This window comes from Taurulus bubalis, assembly GCF_910589615.1.
Source record: "Taurulus bubalis genome assembly, chromosome: 5".
In the NCBI taxonomy this organism is placed as follows: Eukaryota; Metazoa; Chordata; class Actinopteri; order Perciformes; family Cottidae; genus Taurulus; species Taurulus bubalis.
This window is the reverse complement of record NC_136593.1, coordinates 19,855,280-19,873,466: the sequence shown is the minus strand read 5'-3', so window position 1 is coordinate 19,873,466 and position 18,187 is coordinate 19,855,280. Positions and strand designations below refer to the sequence as shown.

The 18,187-nt window shown below is 42.3% G+C and overlaps 1 protein-coding gene across 1 annotated transcript in view; it reads left to right on the top strand.

The window, feature by feature from the left end:
- itpr1b (inositol 1,4,5-trisphosphate receptor, type 1b) overlaps nt 1-18,187 on the top strand; it is a gene marked incomplete at its 5' end in the record, with an annotated part of 82,005 nt that overhangs the window by 32,597 nt on the left and 31,221 nt on the right. Inside the window, 4 exon segments of the mRNA XM_079218778.1 lie at nt 216-364; nt 1,675-1,786; nt 12,617-12,750; nt 14,945-15,122. Of these exon segments, the coding sequence (XP_079074904.1) occupies nt 216-364; nt 1,675-1,786; nt 12,617-12,750; nt 14,945-15,122 (573 nt within the window).

The following is an 18,187-nucleotide window of genomic DNA, read 5'->3' as shown; positions in this document are numbered from 1 at the left end:
AATACACTTTAATATATGTGATCGTATCGTATGTCCTTTTTTAATCACCTCCATTGGATTCAGTCACGACTCCCCTTAGAATACATGGATATAATGTCCTATATCATTCATAAAAGCTGCGTTGTCTCAACAGTCAGTAAGGATTGCGTATTGTGGTAAAGCTGCAGTTTCTTGTTCATGTCCCAGCTCTGTTTGTATGTCCCTATTCTCTGTAGGACATAGTATCAGCGCTGGAGGACCGACTGAGGCCGCTGGTCCAAGCCGAGCTCTCAGTGTTGGTGGATGTCCTGCATCGTCCAGAGCTGCTCTTCCCTGAGAACACAGAAGCTCGCAATAAATGTGAAAGTGGAGGATTCATATCAAAGTAAGTCTAAAGGTCAGAATTTGGCCCACTGAAGTTTTATTTTGCCGGTTAATATGGGATGTATGCAGTATTTGGGACACATATTCACCGTAATGGATACATAGACTTCCTGTCAACATTTAATTAGTGTTTTGTGCTGTAAAAATTAAAGGAACTATCTCAATTTACATGTAATAATCGTTTTGTACTGTATGTGTGAATTACTTTTTGTAACTTAAAAAATGGGACCTTTCCCAACTTACTTAATCAGCTAATGTTATAAAGCAACCAACGCCAGACCCCTGCAGCGTATATATTAGTTACAGCTAGCTGACTAATCGTACCTTGCTTGCTCGCTAATCTTATCGCTAGCGACATATTATTGAGAGGTATTTGTTAGTTGGTTACCTTGCCAAATTACTTCACCAGCTGACGTGATCAATGATAACAGACAAATAATGGGGATTTTAGCCAACAAAAAATTGTGTAACGATGCAAAGGTGTAGAACAAATGTTTGCTTTCTCCCATCCAAGAAAGGCGGCCAGCTGCCTGCCGAACTGTAACATAAGCTTATCTACGGTTAGCCAGTTAGCTGTAACTTAGCTACGCGACATGGATCGCTTTAGCATAGGTTGCTTTGTAACGGTAGCTGATGAAATCATTTTCAAACGGTAAACTAGCAAGTATCATAGAGATTGGCCCAAATAAAGTGAAGGAACATTATAGATAATAGGCTATTAATAGGTTATTCTAGTTATTTATTTTGTGGAATCATCATTAATAGTGACAATTTAATAGCAAACTAGGCAAGTGAGGTGCTGTTAAGAAACATATAATGATCTGATACATGTTCTTGCGCATGATTAAAACAATTATTAATTAATGGACAATGTATTTTATGGTGTGTTTTTTTTTTTTTTTTGTGCTTGATAAAAGCTCCTGGATTACAGGATCCTCACTGGATAAAAAGAGCTGTTGTTGTTGCAGGGATTATCCCACTTTTTATGGCTGCCATTGTGAAGTACAGTAGTTTGTGGAGAAGTGTGTCAACTCTCACCAGTTATGGTAATCAGTGGGCCCACAGTCGGTCTCTAAATGCATTCTGAATAACCCATTGCTTTGTGGTTTTCTGTCATTTTCACTCATTTAAGTGTGCGGCCCTTATCCTCCAAATCTGTAGTTTTGGGCAAAAAGAGGACCATTGTGTGTCCAAAATAATATGTTGTGATTGTTGAGGTGTGTTCAGCAGTGGAGTTAGGTGGTTGGAGAACTTTTGGCTTTCATCGAACCATTTGTAGGCACTCACTTTTCTTTCTCTTTTCCTGACCAGGCTGATCAAACACACCAAGCAGCTGCTGGAAGAGAACGAGGAGCGTCTCTGCATCAAAGTACTGCAGACACTGAGGGAAATGATGACAAAAGACCGGGGCTATGGGGAGAAGGTACAATACCCTTCTGCGTTCCTGTTTTTCATCATCTTCTTGTTCTCGCGCCCAAGAATCACCCACACATGAGATAGAACACCTCACTGACATCTCGGGATACAGTGTCCCACTGCAACAAACATACTGGAAGACATCAAAAATAAAAGGAGAGGCTGAGCTCTCCTGGGTTGCCTCTGAAGCCTGTACATATATGTCTATATGTTACTGGTTAAGAGTAAATGAAGATGACACAGAAAAAAATGAAAAGGTTTCAGGTTTCTAGGAAAAAAGCACTTTCAGGCTTTTGTCACAGATGTGCACATTTGCGCGCTTCTGTGACATTTAAATTTGTTCATGTACCAAAGCATATATCTCACTTGTATATTACTTATGGTGTTCAATACATCCAAATACAGTAGTTTCAGGCTTTTTTTTTTCATAAAACAAGCTATGATTTACAGTTTTATATAACAATCGCTTAGTCTGCCAATCCCCCCCCCCCTCCCACCTAGGGGGGGATTGGTTTTTAAAAGGTTAAGGAAGGTACATCAACAGTATTAACATCAAACATGCTTCGACTATCACCCACAACCATTTTACACAGCATTCATCGGTTACTAATGATCTCATTGGCTATTAAGGAAACTAATCTTCAGTTGATTGCTTCAACTCTGTCAGTTTGCAGCTTGCAACAATATCAGTATGTTATAGTTCACTGGTAGAAACAAAGTCAACCCACAACTGGAATTAGGATTTTGATTCATGTAATTGGAGGCATTATTTTCCTATTTTGATGCCATAGGTGTCATTCTTTTGTATCTTATGCATATGCATAAGTGCAAAAATATTTCACTTTCATATTTGAAAATATTGGCTGATGTTTTAGAAAATTTTATAAAAACCCAGCAAAAGCAGTACTCTTGGAAACAGCGCAGCAGCAGTCTCATTGATCTGAAAAAACACATTGTGTATAAGGCTTCAGATGGCTGATGCATCTACAGTAAAAGTAATAATCAAGCACACAATTCCCTCCAAGGGTTTTTATATTCTCAATTTGGATCAATAGTATTTATTTCACCAACAAATGTATTAATCCAATCATTATAACTTCTCTACAACATATAATAATCTAATCTTGATTATATGATTCGTTTTTTTTTATGGTACTCACAAAACGTATGTTTCCTTGATTTTGGAAAACAATTTGTGGACTGTGGAATACAAGATGTTCAAGATGCTCTTGACCAAACATATTAGAACAGGCGGTCATCTAAAACGGCACAAACGAGAAAGCACTATTTAAAAAGGACACAAAGACCCAAACCATCTGTGATTTTGATACTGTAGAACAACACAACATAAAGATAGGGATGGGTTTTTACAATTAATAATTACATGCTATTCTTTCACAGTTTATTTTTTATTTTAGAAAGTGTGTGTGTGTGTGTGTGTGTGTGTGTGTGTGTGTGTGTGTGTGTGTGTGTGTGTGTGTGAGACGGAGCTCTAACTCATTAATCTGGCTCTACTAACCCTCTGCCCCCTATACTTTTTCTCTTGCAGCTGATTGCCTTTGATGATGAAATGGATGTGGCTGAGGTTGATAATTTTACTTCCTTTTGTGATGCTACATCTGATTTGTCTCCCACTAACAACATAGACGTGCTTGTGCTGCTCGTACTCTTTCTGGCGCTCCATCCGTGCCACCTGTCGGTAGCGCAGTCCATCCCTCTCTGTTTTGTGTCTGTCAGCGTTGCTCCTGATCGCCATGGTATAACGTAGCATACTGCTAGCATGTCTAGCTCATATTGTGCAATATGCTTGTGTATTCTGCCTGTATTTAGTCATGTGCTGACTTTCTGTACTGGAGTGCACTCTTTAGGGAAGAAATTAATTTTTAGAAGATTTCTATTTTCCTGAATATATTCTGGATAATACAGGGATACAGCTTTTTACCAACCGATTATAGATAGATAAACAGACACTTTTTTCATCCTCAGTGTACTACTATTGTTTATCCCTTTTGAAGTATTTCTTAAGTCTGTTGTAACCGAACAGTTATACAGCATGGCCATTACAGCGTCTATGTGTGGCTAAGATTGCTCGTCACAAATTGTGTGGGACTTTTGGGTCCCAAGATTTCTGTTCAAGGGACAGAGAGTGATTTTTTTTTTTTTCTTTCTTTTGATCAAGAAACGTCACAAACTTTGCTCATGCTGTAACAACCAGTTGGAGTCTTTTCTCTTCATCCTCGTGTCCCATTAGGAAATGTAAAACTTCTCAATAACGGCATCGAATTTTTCATGATTGACTTGCTTTTGAACCGTTCAGGGAACCTAACTTCCCCCGGAAGCGTGCATCTGCTCATCGACAAGAGGCTTCTGCTCCAACAGTGTGAATCTAAACATTGATGGCATCCTCCTGAGTGCAGTTCCTTCTGCGTGGTGATACGGTTGCCGAAGGTAGTTCCTACACAAAACTCACAGTGGATTATCTTGAGTAACGAGGTCATGACTTCTGGAAAGAGCCTGTTAATGCGTACTAATTATTGGATGCCTGGTGTAGCGTCCGGAAGAACTTAGTCAAACAACTTCTCTTGTTCTCTGAATTTATTTTCTTTGATCACAAGTAGAGTAACAAATGCTGCAATCGCGATAGCAGGGAGTCGTCCAGTCAACACGCAGGTTGACCGTCCAAAAAACACCCGAACAGCCAGAAGTTCAGAATATCTACAGAATATAACGATTTATATTATCAAGCCAATGCCGTTGAGTTTTTCAAACTTATTTTTTTGACGCTTTGAGCACCAAAAGCGTGCCATTTAGTTGGAGAGTAGACGGACATCTCTACGACTGATATCTCCAAAACAACTCTAGATTGACTAAATAGCACTCTATGTAAGAGGGAAGATTATCTATTTTAGATTTTGGGTTAAACTCTTTTTAATCTTGAGTTGATAATGATTCAATGCAATGTTTCTATTTTTTTGGTCACACCATCTACATGGCGCACAGCCCCCTTATGATGGATGGTGGTGAGAGATCAAGTTCTAAGCCCTTTGCCACCATTACAAGAGCAGGTGTGAGTGTATCATATATATATATATATATATATATATAGCTGGGGATACTTCATCTCACAGATTGTTCATAACACATTGGGGCTGGACTGTGTGCGGAGCGGTGTGCATGACATGCGTGTGCATTGCAAAAATATGTGTGTGGTCGTGACCTGTGGCCTTAAGGAAGTGGATAAAAAAGGTTTCTCCTTTCTGTTTGTGATGGTGAGGAGATGTCACGGGGGTTATGGGTGTGACTGCCGAGAAACTATATCTGATATGAGACTGGAGATAAATATCACAGGATAGGACCTCTCCCCACACACATCTATTCATAGCTTGTAGGACGTTTGTTTGAGAAACCTTTAGTTCAGCAATTTGTTTGCTTTTTGTTGTTGTTTTAGGTTTATTCTGTTTGGGGATATTATCTTTAAAGGACTATAAATTCTAGTTGTGTTGTGATCAAAGTTTTAGTGCAACGAAATAACCATAGGACCAGATCCTTTTTTTTTTATCACCCAGAGATCAGAGGCAAAAGTAGTCTGTAGTACTTCAGTTTCCTCTCATTTTCATTGCGACAGCTCTCTTCATTCAGACCAGAGGTCAATCCACTCACTTTTAGATTTGCACTTATACACTTGTAGGACATCACTTCCTTTCTTGACCTTTTGAATTGTGACGGTTTTGTCAAACTATTTCCTAGTCCTTTTTTTTTCTTTTTTTCTGCAGCCTTTTTCGATGAGCAGTCATAAAAGTGCTGTGGAGACAGCTGCTGTAAGCTCATCCCAATGACAACCGAGCAAACTCCGTCCACTGAGGACGACTGTATATTGTATACTGAATGCTCTGGCGAAAAGCTTATGTATTAATGTGTACGCTCTTCTTCTTCTGTTGAAATCTGTACATTTTGTCAAACTGAAAGCACACGTTGTCAGAGCGGCAAGAATCTGCCAGCCGGAAAAAATAACACTCGAGACGGTAGACTAGTCACTTAATCAAGAGGCGGTGAGTGCAAGGGAAGTGAACATGCTGTCAGCAGGGGAAATGGCGAAATTGTCGGAAAGGGTCTTTCCAGAGTTGCCAGGAAGCGATATGCTCTCAGTTTCCCTGTTATGTCTCTCCTTCTCATGTTTCCTCCTTCCCTTTCTCCTTGTGCGTGCCGCTCGGTGCTGTAGCGCTGGAAATCCCCGGCTTCCACAAAAAAACAAACAGGGCTGCTCTCCAAGGCCGGCCCTTTGTCTCGTCAACTCCTCCCATACGCATCTCAAGAATGTACACACACTCCCTGAACCCCCAGCACATGCGCCATGTCACTCATTCATGCACACACTCGTGTTAACACCAGCGCACAGTGCCCTGACTGACGGCTGGCAGCATGTGTGCGGATATCACTCATGTGGGAGACAGGCAGGCCAAAAAAATCGCAACTTCCCCTGAGCAGGAGCGAAACAAACTGCCATGATGGATGTTATGTAACCCCAGCATTTAGCTCTCTGACCTACCCTAACACGCCCGACTCCCACCCCAAAGTCTCTTGGAATGAGTGCAGCTGTCCGTTTCACTACTGTTTGACAGACTCCCATCATACCTAGTTGTTGCATGCCCAGTGTGTGTGTGCGTGCAGGGAGAGCGATGAGAGGGATCAGGATAAAGCGGAGTGACGGGTTTCGCCCATTAGCAGAGGTTGTCTCATTCTTCCAGAAATAGAAACGTGATCAGATGCGAGCCCCCTGGGGCAGAGAGAGGGGGAGGGGGGATAAGACATGATCGACCTGCAGCCCTCGTCGTCATGGCCCCACGATCGTATCTTTTACTGCATGTGTTTGTCTTTCCCTCCGCGTGCACGTGTGCGTCTATTGTTTGTCGAGACTGTGGGAGGTCGGAGCGGTCAGATGGAGATGATGTCTCCCCGTCTGGTTCTGGTGATGTCACGCATACATGTACTGAGGGTTATATAAGGGACTATTTCTACGCTCATGTGGTGGTCTGTGTGTGTGAGTGTGTGTCTCTCAAGCTCTCATCTATATGTTTATCTCCCCCATTATCCTGGCCCATTACTGTCTGTAGAGCTCGAGATTTCTCTAATGGTTTCCTTCTTTCACCTCATGCATTTTTTTTATTATTTATTTCTTTTGACCGCATCCGTGACGAATATTGTTTTGTTCTTTTCACTTTCTCCGCCACGCTTTGTTCTCAGCGCGCTACCTACCCAGCTGCCACTCCCCTCACTGGCTCTGCCAGACTGCCCTCAGATAGACTCCAGCGTGTCCTGGTTTGTCCTCCCGCCTGCGACTGTGGGTGAAGTCAGAAGACTCTGGGCTGTTGTTTGTTTTTGTTTTTTTTAATCGGTCAACAGGGGGAGCTGCAGACGTGCCGCGGCAGCAGCACGTAGCAGCTGTCCCAGTTTCCTGAACTTAATGCTGCACGATTCTTGGGATCCAGCCAGCTCTCAGGAAGCAGTTGCATAAGAGCCAACAATTTTCTTTGCCTTTTTTTTTTCTTCTTTTCCTCCGTTTCCCTGGAATTTAACTCCCCACTGATGTGCGACCTTCGCTGGTAATTGGCATTAGAGGTTCCGCAGAGATGTCTTGAAGGAGACAGTAGCATCGGTGCAGGGGCAGGGAGGCTTTACTTTAGGCCTGTTTCTGCTCTGTTTCTAGCCTGTTTCTGCTCTTTTCTTTGATTATGAACGGCTAATTTCCTCATGACTTGCCATTGAGGTGTGAAGTCATGCTCACTGGTTCTGGCCGTTTTGAGATAATGCAAGCCTCTTTAGTTATGTTATTATAAACAGAGGGATGGTTGGAGGAGTGAAGATCATCTGACTTTAACTGCCTCTGTTTCCGCTAAAATGCTCCAAATCTCATTGTTTGTCTGTGGACTATTTTTATCACACCTTGGAAGCGTAAGAAAGGGGAACCGATGCTGACAACAAGTGGTGTCACGCTGTCCAGCTGATGTCTATTTTATAACCCAGAAAATCACTAGCAAGCTGTTGGTAGATAGATAGATAGATAGATAGATATCTATAGATCAATAAACTCAGCAAATGAGGTCAGATTACACAAACGCCGGTTATCATGTCCCACCAGCGCTTTTTTTTAACGGAATTAGAAGACGTTGGCAACGGTGTTGAATGTCGCGTGATGCGTCACGTTTTCCTGTGGAAATCAGTGCATTGACGTAACAAGGGGGCTTGATGGAGGGAAATTCCTGTCTAGTTGCACAATGAATCAGCATAAACCAGCATGGCTGGGTTACATAGAGGGTGCCAAATGTATGCCCATGTCAGGGGGTGCGTGCGTGTGTATTTAGGTTAAAAGCTTTGCAATTTAAATCAGTAGTTTCTTGAACAACTGGAATGCGGATGCCCAAGGCTATCATCACATTTTATGTTATATTATTTTATTCATTTTAAATAAAATGTTTTGAATTTAGGGACTTATTTGGTCACCAATTTTATTATTTAATCATTTTTATTGTACTTTTCAGACTTTATACTGTTGTTGCTTTTTGTACTCTTCGAGGATTAGTTGAGTTTCCTAATCAGATTTTGGGGAAAAAGTGACATTTTGTATAATTGTTTTATCTTTGTCGTATCACTTTGTTTCTTTTTCTAAGACAAAATGCAATGTTCAAAAGTGTCAGTAGAAATCTTATGGACCACAAATAATTATTTGTATAGCAACCAATATGCACACTGAGATGAATGCACATACTGTGTGCCTATTTTTTTTTCTCTCTTAGCCCCGACATTTCTTGTCGTGTAAAGTGACAGGCAGCAACACTGTGCAACAGGAGGTTAACAGCGAACCACAGAATACTAAACGCACCACAGCGTAGCATTGCATAAGGTCTCCGGTGTGGTGAAGGTCGAAACAGAGCTCCTGCTTTCTCGCTGCAATAGGCCGACGCTGCTTATCATCCGTGCTGTGTCATTACACCCGCTCCATGAAAACACGAGACGCACTGAAATCAAACAATTTCCCACGTACTGTAAGCAAAACATTATCACCAAGGTCTCTGAGAGCGTTGTGGTCTTCTATTTTTTTTTCTTCACATTCTCTCTGCCCTTGGCTCTTTGAGTCACGCACATGTATGATGCGCGGTTGTGCATGTGACCGGCAATCTTAGTGAGCAGTAGAAGGCCAGATACGGAAGAAAAACTAAACATGAGCGAATGGCAAAGTATAGGGACGAGGAGTTTTTAGGTGATTGTGGTACTCTTTGGATGCGACGTAACTAATTCAACATCTTCAAACTCTGACTAACATCATCCTTTTATTTCCAATCAGCTGGCACCTCCACCCGAGCCGGAAGTCCCTGCCGAGGTGTGTTTAAGACCCCTACTGGCCTGCTGATATGGGTCACTGCTGATCACAGATCTGTCATATTTATACACTAGCTTCATCCCATTACAGTCCTCAGTCTGCTCTTTATCTAAATAGATAAGGGACACATCCCATCCCTTTGTTAAATCATCTCCTGCTGTATATAGCCAGACATGAAAATCCCTCACCTTTCGGCGAAATTCGCCGTTTTGAAACCAAAATAGGTAACCTACGTGAATGGTGTAGATTTCGAAGAGTTTTTGTTTTTGGGGATGGAGGGGGGGGGCGTCAACTGTCTGCCGTTTCTGAGATTGGAGTGGGACACAGAAAAAAACTGAGGTCGTGATCATCTTAGCAATAGAAGACCTTTGACATGTCGAGTCTTGGCCAATCAGCGTTAAGATGTCTACAGCGGCTTCATTTCCCTCCCACCAGTTTTTTAATGGCAAACTAGTCACCTTGCTAACATGTTAGCTAACGTTGTTGGGAGACAGCGAGTGAGATTACTGGCAGCGGAGAGTCCGTGGCAGCGTGTGACGTCAGACAGGAGAGCGGCGACTCAGCGGCGCTGCAGTTCTACCTACCGACACGTGATTACATATAAGGAGAGGACAATGGAGATTTTATCCAACTTTTATTTTAATAAAAAAAACGAAATGAGTTTCCTCCGTAGGGTGGCCGGGCTACTGTTTATATTTAAGGGTTTAAGATCTACGTGTAGGAAAAAGTGTATCCTCTAGTTAATTATAATCTATAGAGTTATGTGGTTATAATGATGTCACACAGAGAGAGGTGTGCATGTTCAGGTTTACTGGTGGAAACATTATTCAGTGTTCTAGACTAACCGTGACGTCTCCTCAAAGTAAAGTGGTATAACAGTATGACATAATATGGTCAAATAAAAAGGCTGGTACATTATACATATTATGGCATATAAGTGTAATATTATGAAGAGAAATGTAGTAGTAGCAAAACAATATTCAGTATAGTAGCAGTATTGCATATTGTAAGTATTAAGTCTACAAAATATATATACACACACACTACCATTCAAAAGTTTGGGGTCACTTAGAAATGTCCTTATTTTTCAAAGAAAAGCACTGTTTTTTTAGATAACATTACATTAATCAGTAATACACTATACATTGTTAATGTAGTAAATGACTATTCTAGGTTGAAACATCTGGTTGTTAATGAAATATCTACATAGGTGTATAGAGGCCCATTTCCAGCAACTATTACTCAGTGTTCTAATGGTACATTGTGTTTGCTCATCGCATAGAAGATTAATGGATGATTAGAAAACCCTTGTGCAATTATGTTAGCACAACTTAAAACAGTTATGCTGGTGAGAGAAGCTTTACAACTGGCTTTCCTATGCATAGCATCACATGTGTGGGTTGCATTATACTCTCAAAATGGCCAGAAAAAGAGAACTTTCATGTGAAACTCGCCAGTCTGTTCTTGTTCTTAGAAATGAAGGCTATTCCAAACCCCAAACTTTTGAACGGTAGTATTTGTGTGTGTATATAGTATATGTACACTTGGGTATTGACATAAGAAGAATTAAAACCCATAATGATCATAGTTTGTCAGCTTCTCGACGAGTGACGCTGTTCGGCACTGACTCGCCCGTCACTGCCCCCCCGCCCCGCTGGTGTCACCTTTTTCACCCCTTATGAGTTTGCAGGTCTTTTTCACCCCTTATGACAGCATGAAATGGCTTGCATAATACTTAGTAAGGAGGCCATAATAATTTTTGACTCATGGCTGAAGTTAAGTTTCTCCAGCTCTCCCCAAGTTGGCAAAAAATGCATCTCAAAATGCATCAGATTGATGCTTTAAAATATGGAATATTACAATTTTTCTTACGGGGGAGCATGCCCCCGGACCCCCCTAGAGGGGTAATATCCTTCTCACCTTTTTCACCCCTGACCCGTTTTCATGCCTGATAGCCCCCCACCACCGAAACCACCACCACCATGTTTAGTGCATGCTCTTCCATTTTACCCTCTCTCCTTCCCGCTTTTCTTTCATCTTTCCTTCCACTTCTTGTTTTTTGAGCAAAGTCCAGTCGTCTGATCTTCCCTCAGTGGGTGGGGAGGGTTAAAGTCATGGGTGACGTGTTTTTCCATGCCAGATTGGTGCTTTACAGTGTGTATCAGTAGCTCACGGCTCAATTATGTAACCTGGACAGTTTTTTTTTTTTTCTTCTTTTTTCTTCCCCCTTCTTGTTGTCATGGCTTGTGTTAATCCCCCTCTGGCAGCTTGTCATTCTTTTATGTAAATAATTGGCTTCTGTGACTATAAAATAATATGTGAGGCACCGGAGGCCAAAGGTAAAACGTTTGAGAAATTCCCCACCGGACCGTGGGCATAAATAAGCTTTCAATTTGACTTTTTTTTCCAGAATGATTAACTCATACGTAGGTCCATGTTTTTAGAATGAACATCAGTCCTTCCTTGCACGAAGCCTTGCATGACTTTGGCTCGACCTCACGTCTTCCCCGACACAACCACTTCCCTCTTAACTGCATGATCCAATCGGCACCCAATTCCCTGCATGCGAGTAAAGTAACTAATTTGCACTGTATCAACAACATATTTATTTTCGCTAATTTCCTTTCCCACCTTTTTTTTTTTTTTTTCTTCTATTTTATTGCTTTCTGCTAACTCACCTCACCTTTTAAGGAGCTTGATCCCAACCAGCCGCAGAAGCAACTGGAGGATCAGAGGAGGGTAGGTACCGCGTTTGGTTCCCTCCTCCATCTTAGTGATGGTCGACAACCAGGATGCCCTCACAGTCTCACTGCTTCCACTGCATGGCACTCACTCACTCCCCAGTCAGTTATACGATATGCAACACGTGAGGCACATCAACGGATGGACGTTCCCTATGGGCTCTTACTCTGTCCTCTGACGGCCTGGGACATGTTTGGCTCAGAGAGGTCGTGTAGGTGACTGCGCCGCACTGATTTTCATCAAAACACCGAATGTCAGCATATGTTGAGATGGGAGAGGGCACAGCGTCGCCTTTCAACCATCGTCGACTGAGGTTGGAGGGTTAATGTCAAAAAGGAAGATGCTGTGTGTTGATTTCTTCGAAGGGGGATATGTTATTATGATTAGCCTTCAATGCTCTAGCATTCTTACTCTTCTTTTTTCATTTGTATTTATTTGTATTTGTTTTATTGTATTTATTTAATTGCCTTGAGCATCTCTAATTCAGAATCCATCTCTTTTACCAAGAGGTGGCCATGTAGCCGTGTAACTTTTCACAGTTTTATATTTTGGGCTTTTTTTGTGTTAGGTTTCAAACCCTTGGTGTGATTAAGTTATTGCACTAATGTTCTGGTCTCGCTACATTAGCACAGTAACACTGACTTTAGGTATCAGCGCCCCTTCTGTTATATGGAAGCCTTAATCTGACATTATCTCCTAACATCCATTTTGCAATGATAGGGCGAAGCTCTGCGGCAGATCCTTGTCAATCGATACTATGGGAACGTCAAACCTGGCCTGAGGAGAGAGAGCCTCACAGCCTTCAGCAACGGGCCACTCTCTCCTGGACCGCAGAAGAAATCACCTGCAGGTGTGTGTGTGTGTGTGTGTGTGTGTGTGTGTCTCAATACCCTATCTGTGTGTGTCTGTATGGCTACGCTCGTAGAGATACGATGAAATGATTTATGCTGGGTCCGTTTAGCAACACGCAGTACAAACAAATAGTCAACGATTTTAAATAGTTCAGTTTACAGCTGGTATATGTTACAAACGGATTATTTTAGCTATTAATAAAGAAATAAAAACATGAAACCTTTTCGCTTTAGTCACACAATTCAAACTTTTATGGAACTAAAATGAAAAGAGAACAGCTGCATGATTGTATTACACCAGCCAGGAAATAAACTTAACAAAAGTTGTTTTTATAAAGCTCACAATAAGTTGCTTATTGTCCAATAAAATCTTTTGGCCATTGCTAATGTGGAATCTCCTCACCAGAACATTAAAGGAAATTATATGATGATGATGATCTTCATGATAATCTAATTGAAGATTTTTTTTCTGTTGCTTTCAAAAGAGCTAAATTCAGCTCAGCAGCTAACGGCTAACGGTGCTAAAAGAGTTAACATTGTAAACAAGGGCATCAATACTGACAGAGCGAATCATGTTAATAACTACAAATTATTTTGTTAATTTGATCAATCAGATGATTTACACATGAATAAAACCTGTTATCCAAAATATCTGTGTAGTTCTTAGTGGAGAAGGAACATGAAGGAAGTGATTTCAGCAGGTAGTGCGTAAGCATTCGGTCAAAGGTTTCAGAATAATTTCAAATCATTGTATACATTTCACAGTACGTAGTGTTTATAGATGACGTGGAAGTTCCTCTCGTGTCGGAAATGTTTTTTACAGAGATTACAAAGAATAGTCATAGTGACAATTTCCAATGGGTAACAGTAAATGCAAGCTCGCTTTCATGTGGACGCCCACCATGTAAATCGACATTTGGGCATTGTGTTCACAACAATACATTCACAGAAGGCCATTCATATGTAGAGAAAACAGTCGTTATTACAAACTAAAGCAGTCTCTTTATCCATTTGTCCCTCAATCTGACGTTCCCAAATGTAATAGATTGTTCGTAAACGGACATGTATTCATTGTAGCAGGTCGCTCGGTGTCTGTCATCACAGCTGTGACTCATCGTTCATCTCTAATGCGTTAGAGTGTGGGGGGGGGAGAATAAATGGTATTCACAGCCATGGCCTTGTCCTCCTTTAAGCCCTTGGACCTCGGCTCTGCTACTGAGCATACTGGCTCTCTCCTCAGCATAACGTGGGCCGTGTTGTTGCCAGGCGACCAGCGAGCCAAGCGCCGTCTAGAATGGGATGTGTTGTTGATTCAGTGGCTCGCCCAGCCAGAGATGGCTCTGATGGGTGCTGTTATCTCACCACTGCTCCCCTGGCTGGCTGGCTGTGGTAACTGGCAGCAGAAGGAGTTAAAGGATCTCCACGGATTACAGACACATCTGATCTTATTTGTGCACTATGGATGGAAATGAAAACCTGTGTCTTCACTCCACGCAGCACAAGCTCTCTTTACCAAATGGCCTCCTTTATGAACCCGATTGAAACATCCTCTGGACTCTTTTATTAAAGCCACTATACATAGAAAAAAAGTATGAATCTAAAGCTTTTTGCTTTGTGAATGAAATAGTCAGAGTTCTTCATCTCAGGTTCACTGGGTACTATCCGTGGAGGGCGGGTGACGGCTTGTAATGTGGCCTATACGGTTGTTTAGTTTTTAGATGGAACCAACTACAATTGAAATGCCTTTTCATTCCTTAGATACTGCTTATTTGAGTAGATTGCCCTTATACAAAAAATTCTAGCCTGGTAATCCATACAACAGAAAAAAGCAAAGATAATAATAAGTGTTTTGAGATTAATTTTGTATCGTATCCCCCCTGAAATGTAATAAATATACTTGTGTATTACATTTATTTATTTATATTGGGAAGGTATAGCTAGCAAAAACACTTAATTAATTAACGTAATTAATTCAACTTAATTCACAAGTTAGATAAGAATGCAGTGACTTAGTTTCTGGATGAAAGCATCCATCAAACTGCTTAAAGCCTTCAAAATAATGGAACCGGTCAAACTCTTAAATTGCATTTAGTAATCAAATATGCTAATAGATTGTTCTATTGTGTGTCTGAAATGAGAATGCTTCAGCATTAACGTAGAGGATAATAATTGTTATCTCCGCGTCCACAGTTGTCAGCTCCGGGGTCGGAGGTCGCGGGGAGCTGAGCTTGGCGGAGGTCCAGTGCCATCTGGACAAAGAAGGGGCTTCCGACCTGGTTATCGATCTCATCATGAACGCCACCAGCGACCGCATCTTCCAGGAGAGCATCCTGCTGGCCATCGCTCTGCTGGAGGGCGGAAACACGGTCATCCAGGTAAGAGTGGGCTGCTGGGTCAGAGGACCAGAATCTCAACAAGGAGATGTTATCTGGAAGAGTTCAAGTCACTCAAACTCAGGAAGCTTTAATTCATATCGTGTTTAGGAAGCATCCTGTCATGTGTGAACTGACATTTTGAGTTGAAGTTGACTTGACTTTGAGTGAAGAGAGAAAAAAGGGAAAGTGAGTTTGGGCCATGTAGGGGAGAAAGGGAAGTCAGAAGGGAAGAGAAACATTAGTCTGCTGGGAGAGGTCAAAGCCGTGCAGCCAAACGTGTCATCGCCACCCCACAGCCAGACAGGGGTTGCTAAGGCAACGCTAACCCTTTGCAAACCTCACGGCGAGCAGGTTAAGAGGGGAGAGAGAGAGAGAGAGCGCTGCGGTGTTTGCAACTGCATCATTTCAGCGCGCGTGTCTTGATGTAGGGAACCGTATACGTGTAGTTGTGACTAAGTGCGCGCCGCTCGAAAGCCGTCTATCGGTGTCTTCTGGTTTTGAGGTTTTTGCATGTGTGCTTATTGTGTTCTCTTGCATAAACGGGCATGTTGAATAATAGACTGCCTTTTTTGCATTGTGTTGTCACAAAGGGTGGGAATCCTGGGATCGATTCCCATTATCGCTGTCGAGCATTGTCATTGTCCCGATTGTATGAATAGAAACGGATGCACTATTTTCAGGCTCTTACTCTACTGAAATGTAGCCGTGATCAGGTCAGGATGACGGGCCCTTTCTGATTTGAACAGGAAAACACAAAGAAAAGTGGCCGCTTTTAATTTCACAAGGTAACAACTTTGATTTGGAAGGAGGTCACAGTCAGGACTTCACTGAACAACTTCTCTGGTTGAACGTCTCTGCACACACAAATGCACACAAAGGCTCTTCCATGGCTCCCGTTACATAAGCCGCTGCCTGCCTCTCTGCCCGGGTGAACGACGGCCAGAACAACGGGCCTCCTCACATTCCCGACCGCACCCGCAGCTGGGCCACGCACTGCTGGTGGAAAGATGGCAGGAAAAGGCTCAAACCCTCGGGAAGGCCTCCAGAGAGATCAGATGGATTTCAGGAGCTCTCTGGTGCTACCTCAGGAGGAGAAGCCGCTCCCTACGACCTCCCTCAGGGCACATCAACTCAGCTGGCTCGTCCACTTAGCCGTCATTTCATGTGCAGACTTGCCTTTTCTAGGTCAGGGCATGATGAAGAAGCTCAGTGTCCACTGCTGAAAGTAGCCTGTGGCATGCATATTGAACAGGGTGTGGAACTGTTTTGTCTGTGTTGTGCACCCCAGGCCGTCGTGAACGTTTGCGATGCCCGCTTTGGCACCGATTTATTTGCATAAACTGCAAAGTATCTACAGTAAATGTCTAAATGTTTACCTCCGGCTGTAACAAGGCTGCTTTTCTACTTTGCCTTCGCTGATAGAAAATAACCTCAGAGTGAACTTGATACGCTTTGCAGTTTAATGGCTTAAAGAAGGAGGAGACACAATTATAAAGAAGCAGCTTGTTTCAGAATTTAAGTTTGCCGGTTTTTTTTTTTTATCGTTGTTTGGCATGGTTCGGGGACAAGTGAGCTTTGTTGAGCAATCATGTTTGGTCCAGAGTGACTTTACAACATATCAGCAGATGCACTGCATTTCCCTGTGTTACATAACGATGGGTCGCCTGCCTCTCTTTAGGACAGAAGGGTTCTTATATTCGAAATGAAAAGCAGGACAAAACATGCCCACTGATTGCTCCAAGCAGTCTGTTTATTTGTTTTTTTGCGAGGTAAACCACGTAGCCTAGCCAACAAACTTTCTGGCGGGAGGGAGGGAGCATAAGAGAGAAAGATGGAAGTATGTTAGTTTGCTTCAGAATGAATTCATCCAGGCCCAGAGCTGTGTGCTAGCTGGACTTGATATGGCAGCCGTGAGGGACAGGCTAAGTGTCCCAGTGACTCCAAAAAGAAATGAGTCTGTCCTACCAGCCTTTTTCCGGCTTTCCCCCCTACAAGACATGACGTGTAAGAGTGACACGCTGAACAGGCCGCCGCTGCTTCCTCAGAGTTGCTTGCCAGCAATAATTAGATACCTTGCTTATCTATTCTTTTGTTAAATCCTAATCATTTCATTTGTTGGGTTGTCTGGTGACATCCTTTACAGCCACAAACATGTTGCTTAGAGACATCCATTGGGCTGTGAAGGCAGAATACAGCTTGGGTTTCGCTCACACATCCACCAAAGCCATGGGTTGGTGCAGTCTCGGTACTTGGTTTAAACTCTCTGCTTTTTGTAAATTCTCAACCTTAGCGTCTGCCCATAAGTGGAAAAAGTATTACTTTGTTATTCGTTTATCAACAACTCGTTTATTACAACTCAAATGCAGGCCTGTTTGAAAGTGTGCCGCTCTAACCAATGAAAACCGATCCCTCGCACATGTAATACGCTCATTACTTACCTGCAGCAATCCACGCTCCGCTCATCCAGCTGAGATGTCGTAATTTCAAATTGCAACATTCAGAGCAGTGATACAGCAGCAAACAACTAATTGATGTGTAAAGATTTAGTGGCGTAATGTCTATTTGAGCAGAGAATGTAGTAACCCCCCCTCAGGTAAACACTGTAAGCTGTGTCAGCACGTTTGCACTGTGAGCGTTGTTCGCACCATTAGCCGTCGCCATGTTGAGAGCTGTTGAGAAGCAAGTAAAATGCTGCCAATCTTGTATTCAGTGCCTTTAGCAAGCATAAAGAAGCAGCTGAAACATTAGCGCAGTAAGCAATTGGTGACGGTGTTTTAGCTGACAATAATGTACTGACTTATTGGCACATTTTGGCTTTAACGAAATCTGACGATGCATAAATTATTGACCTGACGTGACTTTCCATAAATAGCCTCGGCCTGTGTAGATCATCATGAACAAGACAACATGTTGAATGACACATATGCTCACAGCCTCCAGGCTGTTGTTCAGTGATAAGCAGCAAATACCGTGAGACTAATAGTGAAACTCAAGCCGACATGGCGCACACAGGCTGTATGAAATGCATCAAACTACACTCTTGCATACTCATCTGTGCATCCCAT